This window comes from Limulus polyphemus, unplaced genomic scaffold (genome assembly GCF_000517525.1).
Source record: "Limulus polyphemus unplaced genomic scaffold, Limulus_polyphemus-2.1.2 Scaffold2628, whole genome shotgun sequence".
NCBI classification, from domain to species: Eukaryota; Metazoa; Arthropoda; class Merostomata; order Xiphosura; family Limulidae; genus Limulus; species Limulus polyphemus.
Window position 1 is genome coordinate 75,968 of NW_013668238.1, and position 14,346 is coordinate 90,313.

The 14,346-nt window shown below is 30.7% G+C and overlaps 1 protein-coding gene across 5 annotated transcripts in view; it reads right to left on the bottom strand.

The window, feature by feature from the left end:
- LOC106467480 overlaps window positions 1-14,346 on the bottom strand; it is a 144,928-nt gene that overhangs the window by 59,633 nt on the left and 70,949 nt on the right. For 3 of the 5 annotated variants that reach the window (XM_022395676.1, XM_022395674.1, XM_022395675.1), the window contains exon 3: window positions 3,710-3,871. In XM_022395676.1, coding sequence (XP_022251384.1) covers window positions 3,710-3,871 — 162 coding nt within the window. Of the gene's footprint in view, window positions 1-3,709; window positions 3,872-5,571; window positions 5,635-14,346 lie in introns of all 5 variants that reach the window. The other 2 variants (XM_022395678.1, XM_022395677.1) reach the window with 1 other exon arrangement.

The window sequence follows — 14,346 nt, forward strand, 5'->3', positions numbered from 1 at the left end:
TCTATACACACATTACATTGCCTTCTTTTATATACCAGCCTACCCTATATCTAGCAATTACTTGAGCATTCCTGAAAGAACAAGATAGTTCTAGAAACTAGAGGGCGCCACAGTGGTCATGTGACTCGCTGACGCAACACTATGTTCATGTGACCAATAAGAGGAACACAGAACAAAAATGTTACATATATTTTTTTATGCTGTGGAAGCAGCTCGTGTACATGTGACTTGTGTTTTAAAATAATAAGGTCATCAAAGAGAAGATAAGCTATATTGTCATACATGAATTGTCAGGAAGAATGAGGACAAATGTAAACATTTAAGATAATTAACTTGCTAATACAGTGACACTGATGAAGAAGAGGATAAACCCAGTCTCACAGACACTGTTGGGATGAAACAAGGCAGTAGTAGACCATCACAAATTTCAACTCTTAAATAAGTCTTCTAATACTCTTCATCCTCAAATTAGGAGGAATACACACCCAAAGTATCACATGTATTAATTATGTGTTTAAGCTGAACTGTTTACTTTGGGATACAGATAACATCAGCTTTGTTTATGAGGATAATGGAGAACTAAAATATCTATCATGTTTCATGCAGTTAGGTTAAGTATGTTATACTAAAACAATTTTCGAGTCTCATCCACGTCCAGTCATGCTCTAACTGATGACCATGCATGTTGACAACAGCCCTGCTGCATAGTTTCCATTGCAAAAGGCTCTCATGTCCAAGTTACACCACTCCACTCTGTTTGCCTTCCATATTCCATCTATTGTACAATAATAATGGTATTCAAATGTCTGTTTTAACAGTTCAATCTCACAGAAACCCACAGTTGATGCATTTGGAAACTTAATCAGTATGTCTCTATGTGAAATAACATGAATATCTATTTCATTTTCCAGCTGCTTAATGTATGTGATGGTAAAATGTTTATGCCATGGAAACAGCTTGTGTCATTTTCAAGGTAGAGATTCTTCTCAGTTATGTTGTGTACTGTTGCCTGGAATATGTGAACTGCTTTTGATACTGACCTTTGTGTTAATGGATTCTAATCTTTTGCAAGATGCTGTACATTGCTTACCTTGGCTGGAGAATGACTTTCTGCAGATCTTGTTCTGGATGTACCTGTTGCCCAAACTTATCCATATTCCTTTGTTTTCCAAAGCCATTAAGTGTAAAGGATACCCCCCTTTCTTGGAAATTTAAAATCCCCAATGTGAACACATCTTTGTGATCTGAGTGTATGAATATTTTGCATTGGAAATGGCTGTTACATAACTTATTCAAAAGCAGTCAATTTTTAATGGCATTGCACTATCTACAAAACACCAAACAATGTAAAAAAAGTAGTTCTGATACATTACATTCCAGTGAATTTATACTGGTGTGTGATTTGTTGATTTACAGATTCATGTAATGTTTTAATGTAACATACCCAAACCACTGAATTACACTTATCTAGTACATTTGAATTCCAAACAGCGAATGAATTTCCTGAAAGGTTGAGGTAAACGTGAAATATCAGAAATATTCACTGAACTGAACTGGTTACCTTGTTTCCAGAACTCAAAAAGGTAATAAAATAAGTTTTTCTGATGTTGTTAAGGTAAAAGTAAAATAATGAAAATATTAACAACTAAATTGAGCTGGTTAGTTTGATTCCAGAACATATAACAGTTGTTAGTGGGGTAAAGGTACAAATGAAATATAACAAATATTCATACCATGAAAAAAAAATGGGTTGTCTATTTTCACAATAAATAATAGCTTTAGATAACATATCAAAGTCTCTTCTGACACCTAAAAAATGCCTTGTATATCAACAGAGAAGTAATGTACACCTCGAGAATCAAACCAAGAGCAGTTAGTAAATAATTTCAGCTGTGTTCACAGGGTCAACACAGACTTCATATATCAGAATTATGAATAAGTTATGGACACAAGTAAGCAGAGCAGTGCAATTTTATTATGAAAAATAGCTTAAAAATTACTTAATTTTATAAGTACAAAAAATTATTCATTTACAAGCTAGATATGTTTAACCCCAGATATATAATTAATAGAAGTTATAATAATGTAATAGATTGCAATAAATTATAAGTATGTTTATATTTACACACATTTAAAGAACAAATGAAATTGAATGACCTGTCTTTAACTTTCAAATGCCGATGCACATCAATTGGATGCACCTGTCGATTGATTTATTACATTAGAAAAAAAAACTACTGGAGGAAATAGTTTGGTTCAACATTCTACAGCTTATGTAGCTTCTGCAAATATCTTACTTTAAATATGATATTTGTAGGATTTTGCCACTTTGAAAATTTGAAAAGGTTTCATTGTGATACATTTTCTTTAAGAAACAATAAAAAATTCTTACCTTTGTTGTAGGTTTCAATTACTGATTTTTAAGTTTTCCTACATTCTTGTAAAACTTCATTATAAAGTTTTGTTTCATAAAACTGGAAATTTTAACTTCCTTTTGATTTGAAAAACACAACATGCAATTTTATCATGTTTAAAGTATTTGGTGCACATTAAATTTTTATCATACCAAGATAATAAACAAGCATACTTTCTTTTAAAAATACTAACTGGAAAGTTTCAAACCCATCTTATATTCATTTTCTGTGATTTTCTTTCTCCATTCATGAAGCAGTTACTTAGACTGATAAGGCCTAATATAGTAGCCTTGTCTGTGAAATGAAAATTGATAAATTTGATTGCAAAATTCCTTAACTAAGCTTACCTCTTCTTGTTCCAAGAAAATTTTTTTTATTCAATACATTTCAACACAAAAATATATTATTAGTTTTTTGATGTGTAGAAAAATGTGTAGACAAGTTTATTTTCTACTATTTTTTTTAATTCAGTGGTAAAATTTTGCCCTTGCATAAAGTTTTATGAATTGTTTGTAATCTGGACAATTTATTATACTTTCTTTGAAAATATTTTAACATAGTATAGTTTTTCCAATAATTATTAATTAAGTGAAATGTTATTAAACATAATATATTAGTCCTTAAACTTAATAAAACACCAATATTAAATTCCATTCTGCCTGACACAAAAGTTATGTATATTATGTACTATATTTAATATTATGTAATTGAAGGATGATGGACTTTCAATACTACAGCTAAAAAGATTTATCCTAATTGATAGCTTTGCATTACTGAGTCTTAACTATGTTAGTTAATTCTTAAATCTTCATATAATTTGCAATAAATAACTTAAATATCTTAATTAAAATTATATAGAACTAACGATTTATCAAATCTTAAGTGATAAATTAAGAGTTGTGAGGTCTTTTACTCCCATGATTACTTTTTCTTGATGATATACAAAAGTAGTGGTGTAAATTCTAGTGAATGAACACTGTCTCTTTTTTAATTATAAAGAGCATGATCACTATAAGCTACAACATAAAATTTGTATAATACTGGCACTATTTTATAGATGTAAGCAACTAAAATTTCAAAATAATGAAGTATATACTAATAGACACCAGTCTCACAGTGCATCTTTGAAATTTACAACTAGTTAACCTAACAATAATTCAAATTTTCACTTTAGAATTTATTTCATTTTAAAAATCCATCTAAAAGCGGGCATTAAAATGGAATGCACATTAAATAAGTGCAAGAGATAAACATAACTTCTGGTTGTTTATGATTTAAAAATTATGAGATCTTACCTTTAATACAGATGCGATAGTATAGACTGAAAAATTGTCAATATTGACAAGACGGCCATGTTGAAGAAAATGAATAAGCTTCTTCATGTTACCCTGATGCCCTGGTGCTCGAAATATGTCTTTCTTATATGGACCTTCTTTGTTCAATTTTAATATTAAAACCTAACATAAAAAGACAGACACGGCCATATAATATACAAATCATACTAGTGATAGATGTATTATACAGTTTATTTCGCAAAAATCTAAACAATAAATTAAAGTACAATGGAATATGGAAAATTTTTGAAATATTTATACTCCCAATATATATATATACATGTATGTATGTATGTCCAACAAAGTTTATCTCATAATGCATTGAAAAATACAAAATAATATGATTGATCAACTGACAAATAATTTCACTTGAATAACAATAACAGATAACCTGATAAATGTGTCTGAATCTGGTTATTATGAACAAATTCTAAGTGTATGACAGATATAAAATGTTAATGTTTGCAAAGTTATAAATATGAATGTTCTCTAAATATCATTTTTTGTACTGATTTTGTAAATTATATTTATTAGTGAAAACATAATAGCACATATATTGGTTTGTTTGTTATAAATAATATGTGTTATATGTATACTATAAAGGCATATTATGTGTGAAAAAAAATATTTTCATTATTACAGCTAATTTTAATTTGCAAATTAGATTTATTACTGGAAACATAAAATATATATATTGGTTTACATATTATAAATAACAATATCTCCTGTATGAATACAATAAAGACATATTATATGTGGAAACAAATATACTATTACTACTGCCAATTATAAGAACAATTTGTTTATGCTAACAGAGTGGCATGTTACCGCAGATGCAAGCCACAGTGCCACAAGCAACACGTTTAGCACCTATAGATTTGGTATATATTGAGTTCTTAACCACCAAACAATGCAATGTCACACATAAGACGTAGGACTAAAGAAATATGTCATAGTCCTGGCATGAAGAAGAATAATTGTACAATAAAATAACACAGTTGCAAAGTCCAAGGCACAGCATTTTTAAATACAACACAGTGAAAGAACTACCAAAGGAAGATCAGGAAACCCATATGAGGATGTAGAACTACATACTGGACAGACACTTCAATTGTCAAAGTTCACAGACTTGTTATCCTGAAACCACCACACACTGGCATTTAAATAAGCCATGTAGATTGTAATCAGTGCTCATGTTATCCTCTTCACTGACACACCTATGAAGCTATCTGACTGTGCACCAATGGACCTCTATGTATTTAGTTTGTTTAAGTATGGTTCCCAGAGCCAAAGTCCAAACACAGTGAAAGGTCTATGGGAAGTTTGTCAAGATGTGTGATCTACGATTTACCTCATAATCTTTAATGCTTATTACAATGGAAATTACAATATAAAGCAACAATGAGTAATAATGACCATCAGACCAAACAAGATCAATGATGGGCAAATTAGTATCAGGAGTATCATAGGACCTAAAACATCATTCTTATAAACTGAGTTATGTCACTGAAGTAAGCAGCTGATCTTATAACATATAACCTCATGTGGCCTTTATAATATAATAATAATTGAATTTTTTAAATAGTTTTGTCAAGGTTTCAAGTACCATCAAAGATGTTGAACATTCAGACAAACATATCTAACAAATCATATTTATATCTTATTATTTGTTTAAACTTACTTGAATAGTTTAAACAAACTGCAATTGTTGCAAATAGTAAATTCCATAACTCAGCATTAAAGATTTAAAGGCAGCTTGCCACTCATTAGTGGAATAATTAGTATTCTAACATGTTTTGAATGTGTAGCACATCTAAACTTACTTTTTGTTTATAGACTCACATATCTGGCCAGTTCCTTGACACATCTACTTGTTGTTGGTGTTCCTAGTGTTGGAGGGATAACATACTGTGCATATACTTAAATGTCACCATCTTTTATTATTTTCTATGACATATTTGACTGTTTCAATAATGAAAGACAAATATTTTTATCTTTTGTTAATACATTTTTAGGAAATTATTGTATTTATAAGATAATGTAGATCATCTGACATACCATTTCTTCATTAACTGCACAATTCTTATTCTAATATGTAAGTTTAGTACATTTCACAATAGTTTTTTTTTAAATATAAGAATGAATACAATAAACTCTATGCTCATTTTGATATCCTACTTATGTGTAAGATGTGTCATTAGAATAACTAACACAGCAGAAATGCAACTTTTATAAATGCAAAAAATTCTGCATTTTTAAAATTTGTGAAACTTTTATCAATAACTGTACAAATATAAAATAAATATATATCAAAAATTGTCATCTTTTTAAGTGACAACAGGTACAAGTGATAGGTCTTGTAAGTCATGTGAAATAATTAATGTATATTAGTAAAACCGTGTATGATACACTTTTGTGACTCATATGTTCTGTACTGTAAGAATTTTCTACTTCTCATTTATTCAAAAACATAAGTTTAAAGATTTTTACTATGTTGTTCTTAAACTTCTACTTTAATCAGAGGTAGGACATATGAATCTGAAGCTATTTAATCATTAATCATTTTATACATACAGTATATTTTACATTATTTACACATGAACTAAAGTGATGTTATAAGAGTATACACAGACGTTTTTATGTACAGTAGCAGGAATTCTATGATGTGTTCCACATAGTGTCACTAGTAATAAATTTTTCTTTTGTACCAGTACCTTTCTGTTACTTTATTATTCAAAACAAAGAAATATGATTAAGTACTTGTAATATAGAGAAAATTGTGTTGTTACCTTTTTTATATGTTACTTTATTCCTCAAAACAATGAAGTTAATCAAAATAAGATCTGTTACTTACAGATACAACCTTGTATTAGATCAATTAGAATAATGATCAAAATGTTTGTTCAAATGTGCAAGTGGTACAAAAGCAATAAACTAGTTCAGTAGTAATATTACCTAACTGCACAATGTTAAACAAAAAGTGGTCTTTTTTTAAAAATCCAAACATTAAAGTAAAAAAAAAAAAAAGAACTATACTAGCACAGTTCAAATGAAAAATATTTGTGAATCATGGTATACTATACATACTGTTTGTCTACTCATTTTCAACTATACTATGAAAACTTTGTCTCTGAATATTTATGAGAAACCATTAAAGTTTAAGCATAATAGTCGGTGAAACAATTTTTAAGTAATCTGTAGTCTAACCCAACAACCAGCACATCTATTCTAATAGTTGGAAAGGCACCATCAGTTAGATAAACAATTTACATAACGTTTTCACACATATCCATTTTTATGCTTATTCAGTTTGAACACTTTATTTTCAATAGAAAGCAATTGCATATATATATATATATTCTGTAAATAAAAATAATTTTGACCATACTCTAGTCAAAAGCAGCCACAATGTAATGGGTTTGCTCTTTTTCTAATTAACTTCCCAGACAGCGAGACATGTCTCTGAACTATTCGGGAGGGGGGGGGGGTGCTTGCTGTAGACTATTTTTAGCACAACGTGTATTCACACGAGGCTTCCTAGGTACACGTAAAAGGCAGGACTTGACAACACGTCGGTTCAATGCTTGAATGACGTCACAACATAAACAGCCAGCAAGAGATCGATGACCGAACCGTTGGAAAAGGTACATTTAAACTGGGATAATGTGTTTCCTGTAAACACAATTCGAACTAAAAAACTGCGCCTTTTTTTCCTTTGATCCAAACAGCCTTGTTAAATTTAATTGAAAACTGCCTAGCCAACATTTCTTGAAGACGTTCACAAAAACATATGCTAAAAACTAATAACCATTATCACAAACTCGGAATGTTCATCATACGTAGATTCATGAGGTGATGTTTTTGATTGTTTTGTAGTTAAGCGCAAAGCTACACAATGTACCATATGCACTATGCTCACCGCAGGGAACAATTTCCGATTTTTTTACGTTTAAAGCTCTCTAATTAACTGCTGAGCCATTGTGGTTTTGAATTAAGAGGTTTGATAACATTTCGCAATTCCGAATAGGGATGAAAATTCCTCAATATATATATATACAATAAAACTTTTACTTGAACTCTAGAAAAATATACACGTATACATTTTATGTTAATTAAATATATATGTTTGGAAACTTTTATTTGATATCACTTTAAAATTTTCCAGTTAAACAAAATCGATAACATTTCGTTAACTGGTGATTTTTTAACGAAAAACCAAACCACATTCTGGATAATAAATTCTTAATTAGAAGAAAGACGATCCTCACAGCTATTAGCGATTTTGGTGCACGTAAGTTCTTTATAAACGACAAAGGGGCACATGTGGGGAATCTAGATTTTTTCATTATATGATTAGTTTGTCCCATGTAATAAATGAGAAACGACTTATAAAAGACAGTGATTTAGCATACTTTACTCTGAGGAGTTTATTTATTCATTTAATGTATCACAAAGTTATATATATATATATTGTTACGACGGCGGAAGTCACGTGACGCTGGTAACACGTCACGAGGTTCTAGAACGTTCATGTCCCTTCCTGAAGCCTCGAGTGTTTACTAGATATGCGGTATTCTTATATATAAGACCGCCAAGATGTGACGGCAACAATGGAATTGAACTGCAGACAGAGATAGAGACAGACAGTTGAGTCGAGCACGTGAGTCGTTCTTTGTGAATTATAGCGTTTGTTATAGCGTGACTGTGGAAATTAAGTGTATTGCAAAGTTGTATTCAGAAAGAATAAACAAGTTTTATTTAAGAAAGGGGTTGTATCGCTAAAGTTTCTTCGGAAAGAATTTTTATGGAAAATTAACTAATGATCAGAGACGTAACAATATATAATTTATCTTTAGTAAAATTTTGGTGACATATGTACACACAGTACCATCGTAACAGTAGAAGATATCATCATTCAGGTTTACACAACAGACTGTAAATGAAAAGTCTTGTGTTATTTGGATGTTATAATTAATGTTATAGTATTAGCCATAAAAAGTTCATTTAGAAATACAGCAAAGTAAATAGTTAATTTTACAGTATTAGCCATAGTTAATTTAGAAATACAGCAAAGTAAATAGTTAATTTTACAGTATTAGCCATAAAAAGTTAATTTAGAAATACAGCAAAGTAAATAGTTAATTTTACAGTATTAGCCATAAAAAGTTAATTTAGAAATACAGCAAAGTAAATAGTTAATCTTTAGTAGGTTCTCTTCTATTTGTTCGTTTGTTTCGGATATCGCGCAAAGCTTTTGCTTTGTTTGTTTGTTTGAAGTTAAGCACAAAGCTACACAATGGGCTATCTGTGCTCTTCTCACCACGAGTATCGAAACCCGGTTTCTAGCGTTGTAAGTCCATAGAAATACCACTGTGCCACTGGGGTCTCGCACGAAGCTACACAAGGATTAGCTGAAGAACTATCCCTCGTTTTGAACTGACAGATCAAAGGGAAGGCAGGTACTGAACAGCATCCACAATCAACTTTTTGGTTACTCTAATCAGATAGTGGGATTTGATCGTCACTATTATAACGCGCCCATGGCCCCAAAGTGCTGGCCAAAATATTTCGGTGACGGGACGAGAACCGTGGACCTTCAGATTCACAAAAATGACTACAATCCACTAGGCACGTACGGCTGCGGTCCTCCTCTAACCTTAACTAAATTATGAAATTGCTCAAATAAAGATGTTACTTGTGGCATTCAAGTTTTATCTACAAAGGGTTTGTAGCAGTTGGATTTATTGATCAACATATAATAAAGCATAAGGTAATAAAGCTTCGTATTTAACGGTAAATATTTTGAACTACGGAACAATGATAATTACTCCAAAACATTTTCGTTTATTTCGGATCTATACAACTTTTACGGTAAAAACCTTCACTTGAACCCTAGAAAAAAATCTCTCACACACATATGTATACAATAATTTTATACTGTCCTAAATATATAGTAAAGCTTGAAACTAATTTCATATTCTAAGAAATACGCATTAAATAATTTAACAATTTCTGCTCTAGTCTTCATGACAAAAACACCTTATAATGCCATGCTAATCCCCAGAGTAAGAAGTTTAGCCTTAAAATAAGATCGAATACGTATCATGTTTAAACGCATTGTTACGTCTCTGTTCGTTTGTTAATTCTTCGTAAAAATTCTTTCCGAAGAAACTTTAGCGATACAAGTCCTTTCTTAAATAAAACTAGTTTATTTCCACAGTGACGCTATAACTTAAACAAACGCTATAATTCACAACTAACGAACGATTCACGCGCTTGACTCAATTGTCGTCTCTATCTCTGTCTGCAGTTCAATTCCATTGTTGCCGTCACATCTTGGCGGTCTTATATACAAGAATACCGCACTTCTAGTAAACACTGGAGGCTTCGCGAAGGGACATGAATTTTCTAGAAGCCAATGACGTGTTACTAGCGTCACGTGACCTCCGCTGTCGTAACAGTATTATAAAATGAAACACTTAGCTCAGACAAGATATTGGCACATGGTCCCAGCAAGCATGTGTTCAAACATAATCGCACCAAGGATATACACACTAACATACAATGTCACTAAATGACAGTACACACAATTTTATAAATGTAACAAAATCTCCAACAAAATTTAACTAATGAAATGTTAAAAGACAAGTTGGCTAGAGCTTGCTGTTTTACACATGGAACTAGGAGTTGATATTCATGTTACTGCTCCTAGTTAAGATATTAGGCTCTACTTTATAGCTAAAACAAACTTATTTATGACTTAACTAGATATATTAATTTATTGGTGAAAAACTTGAAATCCTCTAGAATAAATCAATCAAACAAAGATAGAACATTACTTGAATTTGATAAGGAGTAACCCACTTTGAAAAGAAAAGTTTCTAGTTAGCTTGACTGGGTAATGAAAAACTTTATTATAAATGTATGACATTTTGACAAGATTTGTCATCAGAATCTTGTTCAAACGTCACATATTTATAATAAAGTTTTTTTCATACCCAGTCCAGTCAAGCTGCCTCAAAACTTTTAGGTCACTATTAGGTTGAATGTTGGAAGACAAGTATTATAAAAGCTATGTTATCCCCCATTCCGGTGGCCATTTCGTTTTTTAGAGTTAACAATTATGTTAATAAACATTCTATATGTTAAAATAATGCAAATATTCATATGTATGACAGTAAAAACCATGTAATTGTTCAAAATACATGTAGCCTAGTATTGTCCATGAGACAAGTATAATTTTCATTATGAAAAATGAGCTCATATTGTACAACAAAACTTATACCATAACCTGCTGAGAACCTTAGCCTGGAAAAACTTTAGTTTTTATCAACATAAATAAAACAATGACAGAGCTTATTCAGACAATGGAGTGTGGTATGTAAGCATACATATCTTTCTACTTGTATTAATATCAAAATGGTTTTCAAAATGTGTAATTTGTGCAGGTATGTGCAACTCCCAAATAACATTCTCTATTATCAAATTACCAGGGCTGATGAGAACTAACAATGCCCTCAATGTGGGTTTTCTTACCTTAGGTGAGCTAATATTTTCATAAAACAACTCACTCTAGTAGAGAGTTAAAAAACAGTGTTAATTTCCAATAAAAAACCTTAAGAGATTCAAAATCTGCTTTGAAATAAAACAGTATAAAGGTGGGCATGCACCTAGAAAAACTACACTAATGATACTTTTGGTTCTAATGCTGAGTTCTGGTCAAGATCTAGTAATAAAATACTTTTTACCCAAAAAATATTATAGAGTAGAGCATTAATTATCTGGTCAAATTGGGACCAAGGGTGGTCCAGATAATTAAAATCTGGATATTTGGACATTATTATTAATACATACAGTTAAAATAAATAAAAATAAGTTAAGGCATAAGAAAGAAATGATTCTGTTTACCTGTGCAATATGCACTCTTAAATTACTTTTTTTTGCAGCTAAAATAGTGAACAAACAGTATTTACATATAGATATCAAGGATAAAAAAGAAAATACAAAGTAAAATAAAAAATATAGACAATGGGCTTACAATACCCCCCCCAACACTGCCAGGAAATGTGAATGAAATTACTTGCAGGCATTTTCTCAGTTTTTATTTACTGTTACAAATTTGCTCAGTCTATTTGTACATGGATAATTAGTGTAATAAATAAACCTGAAAACATTAAAATCTTTTCTGCTACTTTTTTAAGCTTAAGGTTTATCAAAATGTGATTACCCAATCTGTAATTAAATACCAATGTTAAAACATCCACCAAATAGGATTTTCTATCCTTTCTCTTTATCAAAGAAATCTTCTATACACCAATCAACCACTAGCATTTCTCTTTCTGAGTCTTTTTCACTGTTGCCCAACTTTGTAAAAATTTCTAAACAAATTACCCATTACTCCTTCAATGCTTATTACAGTCAAGTTTATTATTTTTACAGTGTTTCCAAATCTATTATTATTCTGCTAATCTTGATTATTACTAAACCTCTTATCTTCTCATCATAAATTACCATTATCTAGGATTGGTTATATATACATCAAGGCTCAGCCTTCACAATAATTGGTCCTATACATTCCTTGTAAGTGACAAAATAGTACTACAATAAGATGCATCTTATTTTAGATCTTAGACAAGTGGAAATTTTTTCCCATAACCACCTTATGGAAAGAATTATATCTAAATATCTGTACAATGTTTCTTAACAAACTACATTAATCTCTTAAGATATGTCTTAAGGTTCAAAATGTTATAGCTCTAAGCTACATAAAAAATGTATAACTTGATTTGTGCCATTATATCCAACATTTTTACAAAAGCTAATGAAGTTAACCAACAGTTTGGAAAATATTTCACTACATCAGTATATTTGCTCAATCTCAAATGCATTGAACTAATATGACATTCAAAAAAAAAAAAGAGTTTAATACTACCTGTAGTAGTCATTTGAGATTTAAGAGTTATCTCCAAATAGCAATAATTTTCTTTTTCATTCATTAAGGCATTCTATGATGTTTTTTATAGAATTATCTAATAATAATGAGCCAATATAATCAAGTCAGTGTTTTCTCCCACTGCTTAAACAATCTAAATGTATATCTCCAAATATATTGGCAGTAGCATTTAAACTCCTTGTCAGAGCATCAATCAGGTGTTTGAGTGTTAATTTAATATATCAGTGTATTATCTTTTTTTTTAATTATATTAGAAACATGTACTAAACTGTTAGCATGCCAGTTTAATGTAGCTTCTTGGCAATAGTTTTCAGATGTATTAAAAATGGCTCTGGCTAATTACTTAAGCAGAATAATATATTTTCATTCTTCAAGAACAGTATTTACATAAAATACATACACAAGTTGTGTAAGGACAGTTCTAGTACAAGTTATTTGTTACGCTGGGCTTGCAGGGCAAAGAAACTGGGATACTACTTAATAGTAGGTTTAAACTGCATACCTGTGATATCTGATTAAGTTTTTTTATGAGTAGCAGCAACCTAAAGATGGGAAAAAGAAGATACCCAAAATATTATGATGAATCAACTGGTTGCTGCTATATTAATGGGAATAATTTTAAATATCCATACATTCATCTGCATAATGGAATAGAAAGGTATCAACATGATTAACACATTCCTCTTTTCTTGTACTTAATAAAAAACCTTGACAACTCTTTTCCCCAATCTTTCACTTTGAGAGATTATCCTTGCATTGCTCACCCAGAAAGAGAGTACTGACATCAACTAATGCACTACAGAAGTACTATATAAATGCACACACACGTACAGATATATACATACATATATATATATATAGTTATACAAGATCAAGAAAGTTGGTGAAATAGGAAATTAGGACATCAAAAAAGTATGTATGATGAAAGGTAGGCTGAAAATGTAAAATTAACAGTAAGGATTTTTTGAAATACATTAAGGGTAAATAAAATGTTAGGATAGGGATAGGACCCTTGAGCAATGATAAAGAAAGGCTAGTATCTGATGGTTATGAGATGGCTGGGTTATTAAATTTTGCTTTTTCCTCAGGTTTTTAATAAGGAAAATTTAAGCAGTATTCCATATCTTGATCAGTTCATAAATGGAAACGAGATCAAACAAGATGACTGAATTAATTCTGATCTGGTTAAGAAAAAATTGGGAAGTTTAAAAAACAATAAGGCTCCTGGGCCAGATAATATTTCCCCAAGGGTTTTGAAAGAGGTTAAAGATTGGATATGTGAGCCACATACTACTATTTTTTGTCCGTCCTTGAATAGTGGGCAGGTCCCAGTAATTATACTTCCATTAGCCTTACATCGGTTGTGGGAAAAGTTTTGGAAAGTGTGTTAAAAGATGCTTTGCAAAGTCATTTAAAAAAGTTTAGAATTTTATTGGATAGTCAATATAGTTTCACTAAGGGAAAATCTTGCCTTACAAATCTTTTAACATTCTTTAAAAAGGTTACTGCTTATGTAAATTAGGGTAAGGGTGTAGATTTGGTGTATCTGGATTTTCAGAAAGCATTTGACAAGGTGCCACAAAAAAAAGGCTTAGTAAAAAAATTAGCTATATAGGTGTGGAGGATAAATTAGCCAATTGGATAG